The sequence below is a fragment of the Pan paniscus genome, chromosome 16, assembly GCF_029289425.2.
Source record: "Pan paniscus chromosome 16, NHGRI_mPanPan1-v2.0_pri, whole genome shotgun sequence".
In the NCBI taxonomy this organism is placed as follows: Eukaryota; Metazoa; Chordata; class Mammalia; order Primates; family Hominidae; genus Pan; species Pan paniscus.
This window is the reverse complement of record NC_073265.2, coordinates 34423374-34443406: the sequence shown is the minus strand read 5'-3', so window position 1 is coordinate 34443406 and position 20033 is coordinate 34423374. Positions and strand designations below refer to the sequence as shown.

The 20033-nt window shown below is 49.4% G+C and overlaps 1 protein-coding gene and 3 non-coding genes across 12 annotated transcripts in view; 3 read left to right on the top strand and 1 right to left on the bottom strand.

Annotated features, from left to right (window-relative positions):
- Nucleotides 1–2039: 2039 nt before the first annotated feature.
- Nucleotides 2040–2111, bottom strand: TRNAH-GUG (transfer RNA histidin (anticodon GUG)). Its single transcript has one exon. It is a non-coding gene; the product is annotated as a tRNA-His (tRNA).
- A 666-nt stretch (nt 2112–2777) lies between these two features.
- On the top strand, nt 2778–2849 carry TRNAH-GUG (transfer RNA histidin (anticodon GUG)). Its single transcript has one exon. It is a non-coding gene; the product is annotated as a tRNA-His (tRNA).
- A 1188-nt stretch (nt 2850–4037) lies between these two features.
- Nucleotides 4038–20033, top strand: part of SHF (Src homology 2 domain containing F) — a 46295-nt gene continuing 30299 nt past the window's right edge. For 7 of the 9 annotated variants that reach the window (XR_008621069.3, XM_055098384.3, XM_034938690.3 and 4 more), the window contains exon 1: nt 15272–15785. Coding sequence is in view for 8 of the 9 variants with exons in the window: in XM_055098384.3 (XP_054954359.1) it covers nt 15288–15785 (498 nt within the window). In the remaining variant the exon portion in view is untranslated. Of the gene's footprint in view, nt 4492–15271; nt 15786–20033 lie in introns of those variants that run through there. The other 2 variants (XM_055098389.3, XM_034938691.3) reach the window with 2 other exon arrangements.
- On the top strand, nt 4586–4657 carry TRNAH-GUG (transfer RNA histidin (anticodon GUG)). Its single transcript has one exon. It is a non-coding gene; the product is annotated as a tRNA-His (tRNA).

The following is a 20033-nucleotide window of genomic DNA, read 5'->3' as shown; positions in this document are numbered from 1 at the left end:
CTAGTGGGTTATCTCAGATGGTGAATGTTTGTGATTTTTGTTTTATTGGTTGACGCTTTTTTTTTTTTTTTTTTTTTTTTGAGACAGGGTCTTGTTCTGTTGCCCAGGCTGGAGTTCAGTGGCATGATCACGGCTCACTGCAATCTCCCCCTCCCAGGCTCAAGCAATTCTCCCACCTCAGCCTCCTGAATAGCTGGGACTACAGGTACACACTGCCACACCTGGCTAATTTTTGTATTTTTTATAGAGATAGCTTCTCACCATGTTGTCCAGGCTGGTCTCAAACCCCGGAGCTCAAGCAATCCTCCCACCTCGGCCTCCCAAAATGCTGGGATTACAGGCATGAACCACCATGCCCAGCCTCTTGGTTGACACTTTTTCCTTGTAGTACTCTTAGAGAGTGGCTACTCCTGACTTTCTCCTCAGGGTGTGGGAGCAGCTCATTGCCTACTGAAGCATCTGCAGCAGGGCAATGGGGGCTGGTCTTCAGGGGAAAAGCCAGAGCCTTTCCTGGCATCCCACCCTGACACCTTATTCCAGCCCACAGATTGAAATCCGTCACAGCAGTTATTTGGTGAGGGGTTGGAGGAATATAAGTCACCACATTCCTGTTGGCCAGTTCTTTTTTTGTTGTTGGAGATGTTGATTTTCTAGACATATAACTTTTGAATCAGTCATCCAAAGCTTGGCAAGTTCTCAGGCTCACCTTTCCCCATTCTATTTTGCGCAGAACACTCTCGAGGTGTGAGCTGTCCTGTTGTGTGGTTTAAACTCGCCAAATGTAGAGACCTGGGAGACTGGAGACCTGGGGAGATTACAGCCCCCACGCAGTGCCTTGCTTTTTTTTTTTTTTTTTTTTTTTTTTGAGACAGGGTCTTGCTCTGTCGCCCAGGCTGGAATGCAGTGGTGTGATCTCAGCTCACTGCAACCTCTGCCTCTCGGGTTCAAGCAGTCCTTCCACCTTAGCCTCCCAGGTAGCCGGGACTACAGGCACGCGCCACCATGCCCTAATTTTTGTATTTTGGGTACAGACAGGGTTTCGCCAGGTTGCCCAGGCTGGTCTGGAACTCCTGAGCTCAAGAGATCCGCCCACCTCGGCCTCCCAGAGTGCTGGGATTACAGGCATGAAGCCAGTGCCTAGCTTTTAAGTGCTGTTCATTCTTTACTGATTGATTGTGGGTAGAGGGGGCGCAACCCCATTGCAATGTCTGTCTCTCCCAGGAATGATCTCGGGCTTGCCTTGCCACCCTCAGGACACCTGAGAGGAGCTGGACAGGCTCATTCCTCAGTCCCCTCTCATTCCCTCCTTGAGAGTGACATAGCCACCACATAGCTGCCTGAAAGTCAAATCCAAAACTCACTTCCATTTTGCCTAATGCCAAATGACAGACCTGAATTTGTAGAGTTTGGGTTTTTTAGGTCCACATAAAACAAGCAAACAAAATGTGCTTAAACTTGAGGTAGATTAGGGGAAAACCCTCCAGGAGAAAACCCCCTCTCACCTAGGAGACTGTGGAGATGAAGGCCACAAACCTCTCATTAGCGCCCCTCATAGTGGCTACTGGAACCAGCACCTCTAGTGCAGTCATATATTTCACTTGTCACGGGATCTGAAGCAAAACGGTTCAGCGTATGGTCTAATCTGCATTCTTCTAACCCTTAATTAATGTTTGCACATTGTTCCTATCACCCCTTTGTCCCAAAGTATTGATGTTTTAGCTAGTGTGAAGGTTTTTAGAGGATCCAATATATGATTCGGTCATTCACAAGGGCAAAATAAAGAGTACCACACAGAAACTACACAAAAATAAAATAATCACATATTGGGGAAGGTGGGGGAATGACTGATTCACTAGCAGATGAGAAATTAAAAACAGAAAGGAAAGCCCCAGAGTGCGCACCGAACTTTTTGTGCACACTTCATTGTCCATTATAATTTCAGCCCTGGCCAGGTAACAGCTTTTAGAGTTAGCTTCCCAGAAGAATGTGCGGCTTTCTAAGTCTAAAAAGACGCCCTTGCCGTGCCATTGTTTCCACAATGCCGTGACTCGGATTCGAACCGAGGTTGCTGCGGCCACAACGCAGAGTACTAACCACTATACGATCACGGCGAGCTACCGGGACGCCACGACGAGCAGTTGACCCAGTGTTGCCCTTCTCGTCTAGATGGCGGCCATTCCAGTTTTCCTAAGTTTCCATTATCTACCAGGTTCCTCCCGCACCCACGTTCACCCGCAAGAGCAGCCGGGAGCGCTGTGGACTCCCTAGCCCGAAGTCTCCTCTTGGCTGTACGCACGGACCGCAAAAGAAGGGACATGAAAGTGCTTTGCAACCAAAGGATTCCTATGAGGCCGGGCCTGCAGTGATGTGAAGCCCCTGCGGACGCCCGAATGGTGGCCCAAAGTCTCTCTGACGCTCACCATGCCCTGGCTATCATGCTATCTGAACGACTTTGGCTGGGACTGGAGCTCTTAAATTTTTCAAGAAGGAAAATCAGTTCTGACCTACCACCATACAACTTCCTTGAGGCGCGAGGTAAGGGGAACCCCAAGAGCAGCCTCCACGGTGGAGAAATCGGCCACCGTGTCTGGTGCGCAGGCAAGTGTGGACCAAAATCGAGAAAGCAGAGATTAATGCTCTTGCGTGCCCTCAGATGGCTGCGAGGGTGGAGATAGGCGAGAACAAACAGTGACAAATCAATGACATTGCAAGGGGGCGGGGCTTTCAACAGAGAAGAGTTCAGGCGACAAGCCGAGGCCCTGTGTCCCTAGTAGCTCGCCGTGATCGTATAGTGGTTAGTACTCTGCGTTGTGGCCGCAGCAACCTCGGTTCGAATCCGAGTCACGGCATTGTGAGGACAATGGCACGGCAAGGGGAGTTTGTTTTATTGTACCAATCCGTTTTTAATCCTGAGTTCACAACATTGTGGAAAATGGACCCCGATCCCCTTGTGACATTTGAGAGCGACATTTACGCTGGCTCTGGCTAAATTGGACTTTGGAAAGATATAGGCTTCCGGGTCCTCTGAGCCTGGGCGCGTTCTTGACAAAGCACAGACCACTCGCCAGTTTAAAAAGTGTTGTACATACGTACAAATTTCCACAGAAGCACTGAGAGCGGATTCCTAATGATAGGAAAAGAAGGCTTAGCAAAGGAAGTGAGGATCAAGGTAGCTCTTAAAGGCACAGTGAGAATTTGTCAGGCAGCCAGGATGATTTCGTGTGCAGAGGCTTGAAGGGAGTCTTGAAAAGGAAAAATCTTTTTTTTTTTTTTTTTTTTTTTTTTTTTTTGAGATGGAGCCTCGCTCTGTCACCCAGGCTGGAGTGCAGTGGCGCGATCTTGGCTCACTGCAATCTCCGCCTCCTGGGTTCAAGCGATTCTCCTGCCTCAGCTTCCCGAGTAGCTGGGACTACAGGCACCCGCCACCAGGCCCGGCTAGTTTTTTTGTATTTTTAGTAGAGACGAGGTTTCACCGAAAAGGAAAGATCTTAATTCCTCTTTATAAGTCTTCTGTCTTCTTTGTAAGTCCCCACCCCAACAACGCCCAAAGGCTCTGGCCTGACAGGTAGTAGGCGCTTCTCGAGGACGTGTTGAGTTGAATGAGTGCAATTGAGGCATGGGGAACGACACTGAAGGAGGGCCAAGAGATGAGCTGGAAAAGGCAGACGAAGTTCCTGCCGTCTAGGGGTGAGGGTGAGGAGGGTAGGAGTGAAAATATTCAAATCGTGTTTAGCAAGATCCCTCCCGCGGCTCTGCATAGGGAGGATTGATGGGAGAGGGTGACATTGGAGAGACAGGTGTTCTCTCTGGAATTCACTTGTTAAATACCAATGGCACCTTCTGAGTTTTAGCAAATAGCCACTGTCTGCTGTGTACTCGGCCCGGTTCTAGGCGCCGTGGGGGCGAGAGCACTGATGGACAATAATTAAAATCGGACTTAGTCCCTGCTGCGGCCCCGTGACACAGCCTAGGTGGGCACCTGGCACGGCGGAAGCATTGCGGAAGGAGGAGTCAGGAGGAGTCAGGGCTGTCAGGGGGAGTCAGGGCTGTCAGGGGAGTATGAGAGGCTGGAAGGAAGTGGGTGTTGGGAACATGAGGAGATGCGTTTGCTGAATTTTTTTCTACGTGGAACCTGGTTCTAGGGTGTCCACAATCTCCACAGAGGCGGCATTGGGTCACCGCTGGAGGATGCAGCAGGAGGGAGGACCCGTGAGGAGCGCCCCCTGTAGGACCGGAACCCTGGAGGGTTCGCGGCAAGGGTCTCCGGGGCATAGGAAACGGGCATCCCCCAAGGGTAGTCTGAGTTCCGCCCAGCCCCATTCCTGGATGCTCACGCCGTCTCCCCTAAACTCCCACTGCGCTCACCGGGAGCCCATCTCATCATCACCACAGCCCATGGCTAATGGGTCAAAACAGAAGAAGAAAAGCAACTGGCGGAGTACAACGCGCCTGCGCGTTATCAGACTCAGGGACAGGCTGGAACCCCGCCCCGTAGGTAGGCCATTTAATGACGCGCAAACTGGGAAGGCCTATGACTGTTGAAGAGGATAATCAGAAGCCAACCCTTACGGGTCCCCGGTAGCTCGCCGTGATCGTATAGTGGTTAGTACTCTGCGTTGTGGCCGCAGCAACCTCGGTTCGAATCCGAGTCACGGCATTGTGGGAACAATGGCACGGCAAGGGGCTCAGTGTTTTTTTCCCCTTTTTTGTAACATTTTATATAAATTGTAATTCACTTTCTTGAAACGAACCAACGTTTCTCTCCTTTGAAAACTGAGGCACTCCGAGGACCGCCACCTACAGTAACTCTCATGTAATGCTCTGATACAGCTTCAACCCAGCCGTTATAATCCCTTTCTTACCAAATATAGTTGTCTGAATAATTCCACACCAGCAAAACAGCTCCCCCATGACCTTGTGATTTTTTTCTCTTTTCATGTACATTTTTTAATTGAGTCATTTATTTTTATTTTTACTTATTTATTTATTTTTGAGACAGTCACCCCTGTCGCCCAGGCTGGAGTGCAGTGGCGCGATCTTGGTTCACTGCAGCCTCCGCCTCCCAGGTTCAAGCGATTATCCTGCCTCAGCCAACCGAGTAGCTGGTACTATAGGCGTGCACCACCATGCCCGGATAATTTTTGTTTTTTTTTGTTTTTTTAATTAAAAAAAAATTGTTTTTGAGACGGAGGCTCTGGGTCATTTATTTTTAAATAGGGAATACATGCACAAAAGTCTAGTAAAAAGTACAGCTCTTTTTCATTTTTCACCCTATCCACCAATTATTTTCAGTTTCCACTATATCTTTCCACAACAGTCCTTGTATGAATATATATTTATATATGCATATACGTATGTGAATCTATTCCTCCTTGCTTTTTGCATAAAACGCAAACATGCTCTCGCTTGCCAGCTCTCTCTTTTTTTTTTTTCCTGAGGTGATGGAATGTGAACAGAACATGAAGTAATAGGTTTGTATTGGTAGGCAATCTCCCTTTACTGGGAAGAGTTCACATACCCTGAAGGATGTGAATCTCTACCTATTTCTGGTCCTGTTCCTCTTTTACCCAGGCCCTGACTCCAGGCTGGGGAGATGGGGAAACAGTTTGTGTTGGTAAGATAGGGGAAAGGGACTCTTTACTATACCTATATAAACCTTTGGATGGGAGCCTGGGCTCTGTTAGGAAGCAGCCCTATTTTGATTTCGGGTGGGAAGGGCAGGGAAGCATCTTGAATTTGGAGTCAGATAGAAGGACTTGACTTGGCAGGCCATTTGGAGACCCTCCACTCCCGTGTCCCCCTTCTCTTATTATCAGGCTCCAACTTTAAGTCACAAACCACTACAGTTAGGAAACTCAAAATTCAAGCTCATTGAAGGCAGGACGAGATCTTAACATATGTTTGTCTTCCAAGCACACAGTCTCTCCATAAATATTTGAACAGAGGTTTCTTATGGAGTCCATAAATGAGTGACATGGCCAGGTTTGCCTTTTTTTTTTTTTTTTTTAGAGACAAGGTCTTGGTCTGTCACCCAGGCTGGTGTGCAGTGGAGCAATTTTGGCTTACTGCAGCCTGGAACTGGCCTCAAGCAATTCTTCTACCTTGACCTCCCAAAGTGCTAGGACTATAGGTTAGAGCTGCTGCATCTCAAATTGTGTCCTTTCAACACAGAATCATGTTTTTTAATATCAAATAGGAATAGTCTGTATTTTCACTAAAAAGAAGTGTGTGCTCCTATTTTTCTAGTAATTTGTAGCCCTTTTAGGTCTTTCTTTCTTTCTTTTTTTCCCTTTTACTATCCTTAATAGGGACATGACCTGGAGAAATAGTGCACTTTCCTCTTTTTTTTTTTTTTGAAATGGAGTCTCGCTCTGTCACTCAGGCTGGAGTGCAGTGGCACGATCTCGGCTCACTGCACGCTCCGCCTGCCGGGTTCACGCCATTCTCCTGCCTCAGCCTCCCGAGTAGCTGGGGCTACAGGCGCCCGCCACCACGCCCGGCTAATTTTTTTTGTATTTTTAGTAAAGACAGGGTTTCACCGTGTTAGCCAGGATGGTCTCGATCTCCTGACCTCGTGATCTGCCCGCCTCAGCCTCCCAAAGTGCCGGGATTACAGGTGTGAGCCACCACGCCCGGCCTTTCCTCTTAACTCTATAGTAAGGAGGAAAGAAAAACAGAAAGTTGGTAAAAGCAACTGACTTGGGGCTTCGATGAAATGCTAGGAAGGACCTAGGATGGTCTTTGGAGACATGGCCTCATCTGAAACCAGTCAGGCTACTTATCTTCCACCAGTTGTACCAGATGTTCTGATGGGAATATAAGCCTAATGCACCAGATCTTCTGATATTTCAGAGGAAGTCAGCCAGGCACAGTGGCTCATGCCTGTAATCCCAGCACTTCGGGAGGCCGAGGCAGGTGGATCACCTGAGGTCAGGAGTTCGAGACCAGCCTGGCCAACATGGGGAAACCCCGTCTCTACTAAAAATACAAAACTTAGCCAGGTGTGGTGGCACGCCCCTGTAGTCCCTGTAGGGAGGTTGAGGCAGGAGAATCGCTTGAACCCGGGGGGCGGAGGTTGCAGTGAGCTGAGATCAGGCCACTGCACTCCAGCCTAGGTGACAGAGCCAGACTCCACCTCAAAAAAAAAAAAACAGGAAGTCAGCAATCTGGAGTTTTGTGTGAGATGTTATAAATTTTTAAATATCGGCAACTAATTCAATTATTTTTTTAAACACTGAGTTGACCAAAACTATATAGGCAAAACAAAACTTGGCCCAAATGGAGCTCTGTCTTAACATCCAAGATCCAACAAACAAAGTGCATATGTGAGAACACTAGGATGTGCTTGTCCTCTCAAGGTTATGGACAGAAATGGACCCAAGACAAGGCTGGAGACAAAAGGCAAGGACCAGACTTGGACAGCAAAGCTTAGGAAGAATCAGAGTTCAGGACAGAACTGGACACCCAAAGCCAGGCAAACAGGAGTGAAGATGCTGTACTCAGCACCCAGTGAGAAAAGTGAGGGCTAAGGACTTAGCCTTGGAATATGCACAACTTTAGGAGGTTAAGAGGGGAAACAAGAATGTGGCCTGAGGCTGCTCTAGGCACACTGCCTATGGGTTAGCTCTGCTCTTAAAAGGAGCAGTATCTCTGGTGCTGTATTAAATTTATTTTAAAAAATAGACTTTAAATAAAAGAATGTGGCCTGAGAGAAGAGAAAACCAGGAAAGTGTCATTTTAAGAAAGTTTAGAAGAAGTTTTCAAGGACAGGAGTCAACAGACTCAGGTGGTGCAAAGAAGTCAAGGGGAAAAAAAATGAGACAAAATAATTAGGTTTGACATTTAGAAGTCATGGTTGACTTTTAAAACTATCCATGAGAGCAACTGGGCAGTGTGTAGCAAGAGTCAAAAAAGTTTATGCTCTGCCCCAAGATTTCTACTTTTGAGAATCTCACCAAAGGAAATAATGCTAAACTAGGAAAAATTATCTCCATAAAGAGGTGTTTAGAAAAAGGGAGATTGGAAATAGCCTAAGTACTCAACAAATCAGGTAATGTTGAACTAAACTGAGGTATGTTCATTTGGTGATATATTAAATAACCGTTTTTAAATTACAGGCCAGACACAGTGGCTCATGCCTATAATTTCAATACTTTGGGAGGCCGAGGCAGGAGGATCACTTGAACTCAAGAGTTTGAGAGCAGCCTGGGCAACAGAGTGAGACCTCATCTCTGCAAAAAAATCAAAATACTAGCTGGGCATGGTGGTGCATGCCTGTAAGTCCCAGCTATTGGAGCAGCTGAGGTGGGAGGATCGCTTGAACCCAGGAGGTTGAGGCTGCAGTGAGCCATGATCACACCACTGTACTCAGCCTGGAAGACAGAGTGACAGCCTGTCTCAAAAATAAAATGAAATTACAAAGTAAAAAGTCAATTTTAAAATACCATTCCCAACTAAAAGGAGTAAGGTTTCTTTCAAGAAATGACTGATTCTAAGTCTGCAGCAGGGGAGGTACAAAGTGATTCTGGAACATCTTGTGTGAGAAAGCACTGAAGAGCTTAAACATTGATGGGACCGAGTCAAAAGGACACAGGAGGCCAGGCGCGGTGGCTCACGCCTATAATCCCAGCACTTTGGGAGGCCGAGGTGGGTGAATCACCTGAGGTCAGGAGTTTGAGACCACCCTGGCCAACATGGTGAAACCCTGTCTCTACTAAAAATACAAAAATTAGCTGGGTGTGGTGGCGGGGACCTGTAACCTCAGCTACTAAGGAGGCTGAGGCAGGAGAATCGCTGGAACTCGGGAGGTGTAGGTTGCAGTGAGCCAAGATCGCGCCACTGCACTCCAGCCTGGGCGACAGAGCAAGACTCCATCCCAAAAAAACAAAACAAAACAGAAGAAGGACACAGGAGCCTCTTGAAAAGGCTCCCAATAGTCAAATTTTGGGTAATTTGGGCATCAAAAAGAATAATAATATGATAATAATGGATTATATCATGTTGAATTAAAAAAAAGTTCACTCCATGATGGAGGTTGGGGGAGAGGTAAGAAAGCTCTCCTTTACAGAAGAATGCCAGCTAGGAACAGTCAAGCTGGGAACTATGTCAGGCAATGCTGCCTACCTTTTTTTTTTTTTTTTTTTTTTGAGACAAACTCTCACTATGCTGCCCAGGCTGGAGTACAGTGGCACGATCTTGGCTCATAGCAACCTCCACCTCCCAGGCTCAAGCAATCCTCCCACCTCAGCCTCCTGAGTGGCTGTGACTACAGGCTCACACCACCACACCTGGCTAATTTTTTTTTTTTTTTTTTTTTTTTTTTGGTACAGAAGGGGTTTCGCCATGTTGCCTAGGCTGGTCTCTAATTCCTGAGCACAAGCTCTTGAACTCCTGACCTCTTGGCTTGGAATGACCTTTCACTCATTTGCTTCATCTGTCCAAATCCTACCAGCTCAGGGCTACCTCCTGTCCTGCATGAAGCCTGCATAAGTCCGCTCACCTCGGCCTCCCAAAGTGCTGGGATTATAGGCATGAGCCACTGCACCTGGCCCCATTTTATTCCTAAATAAGATAGCTACAAAGATTTTAAAAAGCGACATACTTTCCTCCAATTTGCCCACAAGGAATTTCCTTGTGGAACTCAATCATCCCTCTGAGGCTCATGACTGAATATTATATGCATTTGAGACAAATGCATATCTGATTGTTTCCTCTGCCCTATTGTTTCCTCTGCCCTATTGCTTCACTAAACCAGACTAAGGCATAAGTGACTATTCCTCTCCTCTCCTCTCACATGTATATTGTGTATTCAGTGAAAGGCCAATGAGAGACTTAAAAGAATACAACCATTTGTCTCTCATCTACCTATGAACTGGAAGCCCCCTCCCTGGCCTCCAGTTGTCCCACCTTTCCAGACCAGACCAATGTACATTTTACACATATTGATTGGGCCGTGACCACCTTGGGCACCTGTCCTCAGGACCTCCTGAGGCTGTCATGTGTGCATCTTTAGCCTTGGCAAAATAAACTTTCTAAATTAGTTGAGACCTGTCTCAGATATTTTGAGTTCATAGAATTACAGAATTAGAGAGTCACTATTTTGCAATCCCCAGTGTAATAGCAAATTTAAGTATAGATCATCAATGTGGGGGATAAAATAATGGGGTAAAATGTTGCTTGAAGAAAATAGCTAAAAGGTCTCAGAATATCATTCCATAGCTTTCTGTAAATTGTAAAGTGGAGAGATCCGGTGGACTCCAGCTTAACCAAGTGATCAAGCCTAACATCACCAATAAAGGGACAAATGGGCATTATGGGCCTTCTGGTGTAACACACTAGAAAGTCCGCAACATCCCGTATGTAGTGCTCCTTTCAGAAATGTGTAACCTGAATCTAATCATGAAGAAACTATGGAAAAGTCCAGAATGTGGGACATCCTACATGACAATTGGCCTGGACATTTCAAAAAGATAAATGTGATGAAAAACAAACTGGCAACAAAAGAATAGGGGACTGTTCAAAATTAAAATAGACTAAAGGAACATAACAAACAAATGAAATGGGGAAACTTAATTAAATCTGGAATCAGGGCCAGGCGCGGTGGCTCACACTTGTAATCCCAGCACTTTGGGAGGCCGAGGCAGGTGGATCACGAGGTCAGGAGTTCGAGACCATCCCAGCTAACACGGTGAAACCCCATCTCTACTGAAAATACAAAATTAAAATTAGCCGGGCATGGTGGCGGGCGCCTGTAGTCCCAGCTACTCGGCAGGCTGAGGTGGGAGAACGGCGTGAATCCGGGAGGCAGAGCTTGCAGTGAGCCCAGATTGCACCACTGCACTCCAGCCTGGATGACAGAACGAGACTCTGTCTCAAAAAAAAAAAAAAAAAAAAGTCTGGAATCAGAAAAAAAAAACTGTAGGGAGTTTCTTTGAGCCTACTCTGGCTCAGGAGGCTGCCTGAAGGAAAATTTAAAGATTTTTTAAAAACAAAATAAAAAAAGAAAAAAGCTATAAAAGACACTTTCAGGAAAAATCAAAAAATTTAATAAAGATTGTATGACAGACAATATTATTAAATAAATATTAAATTTCCTAAATGTGATAATGATCTTGTAGCCTGATAGAATTCCTTATTCTTTGGCAATGCCTGCTAAAGTGTGTAAAACCAAAGTGTCATGATATTTGCAACTTGTACCAAATGGGTAAGAAAATGAAAGAAAAAGGAGAGGAATAGGGCAAATATGGCAAAATTTAAAAAGAGGTGAATCTAGCTGAAGGGTAAATAGGTTTACACCACACTTACTTTTTTTTTTTTTTTTAATAGAGACAGGGTTTCCACCGTGTTGCCCAGCCTGGTTTTGAACATCCGAGTTCAAGTGATCCGCCCACCTCGGCCACCCAAAGTGCTGGAATTACAGGCTTCAACCACTGTGCCCAGCCTCCAGTATACTTTCTTTGGATTTTTCTGTAGGGTTGATAGTTTTCCCCCAAAAAATTTGGAAGAAAATAAACTTACATGACAAAAATGGGGAAATTATCATACAATGTTAAGTTAAAAAAGATATAAAATTATGTGTATACCACAATTATAGCTATATAAAACTAAGAATAAGAAAGAGAAATTGTCTTTATCCATTTCAACGTTTGTTAAACCGATGCCATGTGACAGGCTCTGCACTTGGTGATGGGAGCACCCATGCTTCCTTACAGAATCCTGATACTATGGCGAACTGCTTAACATGCAAGAATTTGAATCTAAGCTGGGTGCAATGGCTCACACCTGTAATCCCAGCACTTTGGGAGGCCCAAGCGGGAGGATCACTTGAAGCCAGGAGTTTGAGACCAGTCAAAGCAACATAGCAAGAACTTCGTCTCTAGAAAATAAAATACAATAAATTAGCCAGGTATGGTAATGTGCACCTGTAGTACCAGTGCTTTGGGAGGCCGAGGTGGGAGGATTACTTGAGGCCAGGAGTTCAAGACCAGTCTGAGCAACGTACTGAGGCCCCATCTTTACAAAAAATTAAAAATTAGTTGGGTGAGGCGGATCACACGCGGGAGGTTGAGGTAGGAGAATCGTTTGAGCCCAGAAGTTCAAGGCTGCAGTGAGCTATGATTGTGCCACTGCACTCCAGCCTGGGTAAGAGAGTGAGACCCCATCTCTAAAGGAAAGAAAAGGTAAACAGAATTTGGATCTAGAAAATTCCACCCAATTCTCAGAGGACCCTTGCTGTGATGGCCTCACCTCTGTATCCTTGGTTCCTATCAAGCTGCCTGACTCCATGAGGTGCTCAAACTGCCTGCTTTTAGGAGCTCATACTCTGGTAATGGAGGAAAGTACATTAGCAGATCTTTTAAAACAAGAGTAAGTGTATGGTGCACACAAGTTTTTATAATTTTAAAATTATTGTTTAAACCCTGCCTTTATGACATCTTCCCTCCTTCCCATCTTATTTTATTCCTACTCTTCCCACCATGAATACTCCCCTTTTTTATGGTGTGCGGGTTCCCACCTCTATGCCTTTGTCCAGCTAATGCCGACCTCCTGTCTTGGAATGACCTTTCACTCCTTTGCTTCATCTGTCCAAATCCTACCCAGCTCAGGTCTACCTCCTGTCCTGCATGAAGCCTGCAGACTTGATTGATTTCATTCCTCTGAGCTGTCAAGCAGTTTAACTCATGTCACACCTTCCACTGTAAGCATTTTACAGTTTTCAAACCTTTTTCATATTCATCACCTCCCTTAATCCTCACACAATGATTATCATGCCCTTTCCAGAGATCATGAAAGCAAGTATCAGTAGCATTGAGTACCTTCCCCAAATACCTGGCTACAGCCCACAACTATTGGATTTCTTATTAGTTACCTATCCATGCCCTCACACCTGGCGACTGTGGAGACTCTCTGATATACATTAACTGGACCATTCTTCTCTATTTATCATCTCTATGTCCAGCTTCGTTTTGCACCATTAGTCAATTTAACTGCACATTTTAAAAATATGCACGTTATTTTCTCTATTATACTTCATAAAACCAAGTTCAACATCAGATTCTCCAGTATCTCCTATAGTCCAGCTACTCAACATGTGGTCTGGGACCAGCAGTATCTGTATCACCTGGGACCCCACCCCAGCTAGACCTAGAGAGTCAGAATCTGTAACTTACCAAGATCCCCAGGAGATTAGTGTCCACATTAAAGTTTGAGAAGCACTGTCCTAAATACAAGCAGCACTGGCTTGATCAGAAGCACTGTCCTAAATACAAGCAGCACTGTCTGACCAGTGGCACAATCATAGCTCGCTGCAGCCTTGAACTTCTGGGCTCAAGCAATTCTCCCACCTCAACCTCCCAGGTACCTGGGACTAGAAGCACGAGCCACCTCGCCCAACTAGAATTTGCACAAAGCAGGAACTCAACAAATATTTTGAGACTCGGGGCCCTGGGAATCCCAGGAGATTCACAGTTTTGCCATTACATCCTTCTTTACACCCCCCGCTTTGAACTCCTTTCCTTTGGGGCCTCTTGGCTTTTTGCGCCCTCAAAAGGCAGATATGGCCAGGTGCCGTTGGCTCACACCTGTAATCCCAGCATTTTGGAAGGCCGAGGTGGGGAATCACTTGAGGTCAGGAGTTCGAGACCAGCCTAGCCAACACGGTGAAACTCCATCTCTACTAAAAATTCAAAAAATTAACCAGGTGTGGTGGCGCACACTTGTAATCCCAGCTACTAGGGAGGCTGAGGCGGGAGCATTGCTTGAACCCGGGAGGTGGAGGTTGCTGTAAGCTGAAATCGTGCCACTGTACTCCAGCGACGGAGTGAGACTCCGTCTCAAAAAAAAAAAAAAAAAAAGGCAGACATGAACCTAGGAGTGCGGAGACACTGAGGCAGTGGGGGAAAGGGGGTGGGGTAAAGTGAGGTGAGACAGCTGCTTTCCCAGCAGAGCCAAGAGCAAATGTGTTGGTGTTGGCTTCAGGCCTACATTTATGGTGAGGAACTGGCTTTATTTCTTTCCTTTTCTTTTCTTTTCTTTTTTTTTTTTTTTTGAGACAGAGTCTCACTCTGTCGCCCTGGCTGGAGTGCAGTCGCGCAATCTCAGCTCAATGCAACCTCTGCCTCCTGGGTTCAAGCGATTCTCCTGCCTCAGCCTCCCGAGTAGCTGGGACTACAGGTGCCCGCCACCACACCCGACTAATTTTTTTGTATTTTTGGTAGAGACGGGGTTTCACCGTGTTAGCCAGGATGGTCTCGATCTCCTGACCTCGTGATCCTCTCGTTTCGGCCTCCCAAAGTGCTGGGATTACAGGCGTGAGCCACCGCGCCCAGCCGGAACTGGCTTTATTTCTAAGACAAAAATGCCTAGCACTTGAGCATCCGAGCCTCAAGAGGATAAGGAGTTTGTGATAGACAACACTGGGACTGTTTCTAGACTTGATTTATTGACTTGTCTGTTTCCATTCTGTTACTAATCTGATTGACAATGAAGCCCGGGATGTGGCTGGAAGGGATTTCTGCGTGCGTGCGCATGCTATCGTCAGGGCCATGTGGGCCCGTTTGGAGCAGGTGCTCCCGTGGGTGGGGGATGTTTGAGCGAGGGCTGTTTGCGTGTGAGAAGGGCGTGTGTGAAAACGACACGGGAGAAGTGGGCGTCTCTAGGGAGTTGTTTGTATGTGATGTGAGATGTGTTTGCCTGGATCGGGAAGTAACGTAGGTTCGGGTATGTGCAGTGCGTACGGTTGGATGGGAGGAGGTTGTGGGGCTCCCAAGGTAGCACGGGAGGAGGAGGCTTACAGACACATCTTACAGAACCTAGCCCCTTTGCTTGCCCGCCTAGATTTTCCTCCTAGATTATAGTTTCCCAGTTGCGAGATCCTGGGAGAGGGAAGAGGAGAGGCGTAAGGCGCCCTAGAGTCAGGAGTCTGGGGGCTCCCCTCTTTGCGTCTCGCACGAGCTGGGAGCTGGGGAAAAGAACAGATGGGGATGGATGCGCTCCCCACAGGGGACCGCGTGGCGACACGTAAAGGATTCAACCTCAGTCCAGTAGTCGCATCCTCTGCCCCAGGGCTGCCCACTTCACTTCTTGCCTGTGCATACCGGCTGGAAGCCCGCGTACGCTCTTCTGAGCTACGGGAGGAGGAAGACCCTGTTAGGGAGCGGAGCCCCGCCTCTCCCTTGTTACTGACGCGCCCCGCCCCCTCCCCGCCCGGCGGAGCCCCGCCCCCCTCCCCACCCCGCCCCCGCCCCCCACCCGCCGCTGCGCTCCCCTCGCTCAGTCTGGCTGGCCCCATGTTACTGAGCGGAGCTCCTCCGGCTGGCTCCCGCCCGGGGCCGCGAGCGCAGGGGAGCGCTGGGGGCGGCCCGGGGGGGTCCCGCCGGGGCGCCGGGGGTGCGGGAGCCGGCCCAGGAGGGGGCGGCAGCGGCGGAGTAGCCAAGTGGCTCCGGGAGCACCTGGGCTTCCGCGGGGGGGGCGGCGGCGGAGGGGGCAGCAAGCCGGCGCCCCCCGAGCCCGACTACCGCCCCCCTGCGCCCTCTCCGGCCGCGCCCCCCGCGCCGCCCCCGGACATCCTGGCCGCCTACAGGCTGCAGCGGGAGCGCGACTTCGAAGACCCCTACTCCGGGGGGTCGTCCGGCTCCGCCGCCCTCGCCACCCCTGTCGCCCCCGGACCCACACCGCCCCCGCGCCACGGCTCTCCCCCACACCGCCTTATTCGGGTCGAGACCCCGGGGCCCCCGGCGCCGCCTGCTGATGAGCGGATCTCCGGACCCCCTGCCAGCAGCGATAGGGTGAGTGCCGCGCCGGGCCGGGATGGCCAGGAGGGAAGGCGGTCAGGGGTCTGGAGGCTGCGAGAGGGACAAAGGTGGCCTGGCCCGGGCCCCTCGGTGTCTCAGCTTCTGGCAGACGCGAGCCCCTGACCCCGGGGTTCCGAGCCTTCACCCACCTTTGTTCAGATTCTCAACCGACTAATCTGAGACGGAAGCCCCAAACTCTGCCCCTCTGCCCTATCCCTTGTAATGGCCCCAGAACTGTGACCCTCCCCCTCCCGGGCTGGCTCTCCACTTCGTAGCCCCCTCTAGCCTGATCCGTGAGCCTTTTGCTAACGGGAATTGAGGCGCACCTCCCAACCCCCACTGGTTGATGGCCTTTCTGCCCCTCTGGAAGCAGCGGCTCAGTGCCCTTTGATCTCTGACCCTTCCCCCTGGGCATAGCCAGCACAAAGCTCTTGCCTCCTGTTGCCTCTTTGCTTCCTCCTCCTCTTCCTCCTCCTGTTTCTCCAGCCTAAGCATCCTTGCAGGTGCTGAAGCCCCAGAAAGGAGGTGAAGACGGGTTTCTCCTTGCGGACACAGCACGAGCTGGCCTTTGCCCTATAGGCTGTTGTTCTCAGGAGGCGAAGACAGGCAGCTTACAGCTCTTGCCAAGGGGGCTTCGTGGGGTCCAGGCCCACTCCTCCCTCCTTCCCTCGTCCTCTCAGGTATGAGGATAGTCAGTGCTCAGGACCTGTTGCCCACGTGGGGTTAAGCAGCTGAGCCCATTCCTCCTGTCCTCCTGGCCTCCCTCTCCCCCTGGTCCATTCTGAGGGAGGCTGGAGCTTTTCCTGGGTCTGCAGGCACCAGGATAGGGAGGAGAACAGGAAATCCACCATGCCTCAGGGCCCTGCCCTGATTCGGGTTGGCCTTATCCCTCCCTGGCAGAGTGAGAGCTGAAAGCCATCCCAGGCCCCTAAATTCTGTGATGATGACTCTGTGGGCTGCCTTGGCTCTGCTGTCCTTCTTCACTCACCCCGAGAGCTCAGTTCTGGGGCCTGCCCCCTTCTCCTCAGCAGAGAAGAACATTTTTATTTGATTGGAGTGCAAAGTTGCTTTCCGAATCCGTTGGCTCCAGGATTGAGGCTTTTTAGCTGAGAGAGCGCCGTTCCGCCAGATTTCCTGGATGAGAGAGATCTGTCAGGGTCAGAGCAGAAGCCTCAGGAATGCAAATTATTTTTCCCCTAGTTTTTGCCATGGGGCATGGCTGCCCATCCTGGGCCAGGATACTTATTCTGCAGGGGAAGGTTCAAGGGCACTTCTCCAAGGCTGTGCTCGTCTGCTTCTTGTCCCCTGCTATTGTGTGATGTGATGGAGGTAGTGACAGTGAGACAGAGGAGAGGGATAGGCCCTGTTCTTCCCACTGACCAGTCAGTCTCCTCCTCTCTAACCACTGCCTGTTTGGCACAGGCAACATGGGCCTGAGCTGTCTTTGGCCCTTCTCCTCTCTACAGTGGCTTGGATGCCCTAACAGGCTGCCCACCAAGCCATGGGCTCCTCCAGGACACAGACCATGTATTCTTGTGTCTCCCAAGTGCCTGACACAATGCTTGACATAAAAAAGGGTACATAAATATGTCCTGAATGGTGACTGTCCATTATCAGGGTGGCCTGAGGGTCGGGGACTCCCCTAGCCACAGCTTCCCTTGCACATTTTCCCAGACACCCCCAAGGAAGGGGTGCACCCACACAGTTCTATGCAGAGACTCACAGCCTCTTCTTGCCAAGGGCCTCCATGCCTCAGCTTGGGTCAGCTCTGTGATCTGTGTGCTGTTCAGACTTAGGGGCCAAGAGATGTCTGACTCCTTTGTCAGCTACAGGGACAGGAATGAAATCCAGCAGGCTCTCCCAGGAGCCATACAATCTGTGGTTTCTTTAATGGGTGTGATGAGAAAGACCCAGGATGCCATCTGAGTTGGCCCGGGGCAGGGATGCTATCTCTCTGGGCCCTGACCTGGGGCCTCCCACCATTTAGAGAGAGCAGCTCCCCACCCCTTTAGGAGCAGAGTTTGGGGTCTGAGTCTTCCCCTAGGAAAAGCTCAAACAAGGTACCTGAGTCCCTTACCCTAAACCTAAGAGATGCTGCTCCTGGATGTGAGCTGGCGCATGCCCCTGTGGCCCAGTGGAGCTGGTGTTTATGTACTATGTGGCCGCTTTCTCCCTGTTTTCTGTTCCTCCTTCTCTCAGGCCTTCTGGCTTGCTTTGAGGTCTCCTCCTGACATGAGATGAGGCCTGGGAACAGGGATGTGCTTCGTGCTGGCCTATTCTCTCCTCTGGAGCCCAGTGGCTGGGGCTGGGGGAGTCAGAACCCTCTGAGAAGGGATGGGTCCTGAGATTTGATGAAATGGGTGGAGGTGTTTCTATGACAAGCCAGAGGGATTGAGCAGAAACCCAGTTAGTATGGGGGCAGGAGAGAACCAGGTCCTCGACAGTACCCTGAGAGGCCCAGGGGGTTCAGGACCATTAGCCTTCTCCCCATGTGGGGTTCTGGCTGCCAGCCCACCCTGGGACCCACTGCCGTAGTTGGCAGGGGTGGCCATCTGGGCAGGCCTGGCAGGGCAGGTGTGGGAGCAGCAGGAGCTGCGCCCTGCAACGGGCAGGCAGGGCCTTGCCATCTGGCCAGAGGAAGAGCTTCATGGTGCTGGGCCCTCGTCTGGCCCCCAGGCCATGCTCTGGCAGTGGGGGCTAGAGAGCTGGGCCCCTTGCTTTGCTCCCTTTTCTCAGACCTTTAGCGGGAAAAACCTGGTGTAATTAGGGAAGGGGATGGATATGGGAACAGGGCTCTGATTGGACAAAGCTCTGAGCTGCCTGTGACCATCTGTGCAGTGTGTCCTTTGCCTCCCTCATGCCAAGATACGTGTTTGGGGCTGGGTGGAGAGGTAACATGGACAATGAGACAGTCAGGCACCCTGGATTACAACCAGGGCTCTTCTTAGCTCATGGAGAGGTTCCTGGGCTTCATGAACCGCCAGAAATTGTGTGCAGATATTTCCTATTTTTCTGGGAAAAGGTATAGCTCTTAGATTCTCGTAGGGTTTCACAGGCCCCAAAATATTAAGAACTTTAAAAAATAGATGTACTTCATAGATGATATCCACAGGACTTGGATCCTCCAGGCACAGATTTGGAAAGGAGTAAACAGACAGAGGTAGGAAGAGTAAAGTGAGGGATACAGTCAGGGCATCTAAAGTTGAACAAAATATTCCTGCCCTGAGGTTAGGAGGATTGGTAGGGGCTGCCAGTCAATGTAAGACCATCTCTTAGCCAGTGTTCATTAAGTGTATGTCATTAGGCGCTGAAAGGGACACAGCACCTGGAAGACCTCGTACTTGCCTTTTTGGGGTTTGTTTGCTTGTTTGCTTTAATGTTTCTTCTTAAGACTTCCAGAGTCTGTAGATCCAGTCTGCTTATGTTGCAGATGGAGATAGAGGGAGGAGGAGAGTCTGGGGAAGGGAGGGAGGAGAAGGTAGGAGTCCAGGTGAAGGAACTTTTGTAGACTAGTTAAACCTCTTAAGCCTCTGTGACCCAGGCTGGCCATCTGTGCTGCCGTTGCTGCTTTGAGGATGGCTGAGGCCTGCAGCTACTGGGGGATTGGATGGCAGGCCTGTCCACTCTACCCAGTGCTATCACCCCACATTGCGGCACCAACTCTGTCTGGAAGACATCTGTGCTTCTTACCTTGGCCAGTGAGTGACTCAATGACAACTCAGCTCTGGCACTTTGCCTGTTGGGAGCCAGGAACAGCTGGGACCCTGAGGACCATGGATGGGAGCTACTGGCTAGGCTGAACAAGCCCTGGCTGGGGCCCAGGGCTTGGAGGATACCTGCTGCCCACTCCATTAGCCCTCACCACAGAGTCAACATATTATGTGAGAGCAAAAGTGGGGCCCAAACCCTGCATACGGTGGGCCTGTGGGTGCCCCCAGAGCCTGGTGCCTAGCCTTAGGGCTTCACAACTTGGAGCTTATTTTAGGTCTATCACTGTGGGCCTCCTCCAGAAGGACTCAGAAATTTCGTCTTTTTGTCTTTAATAATATAGTGGCTAACATTTACTAGGCACCTACCTTATGCCTGATACCATTTTGAAGCAGCTGACATGTGTTAGACCAACTGATCCTTAAAACAATCCTGTGAGGAAGATTCTACTACTATCCCCAGATTATAAATGGGGAAACCAGAGCACAGGAATGCTGAGTCACACTTGCACGGTTTCTCAGCCAGCAGGTGGTA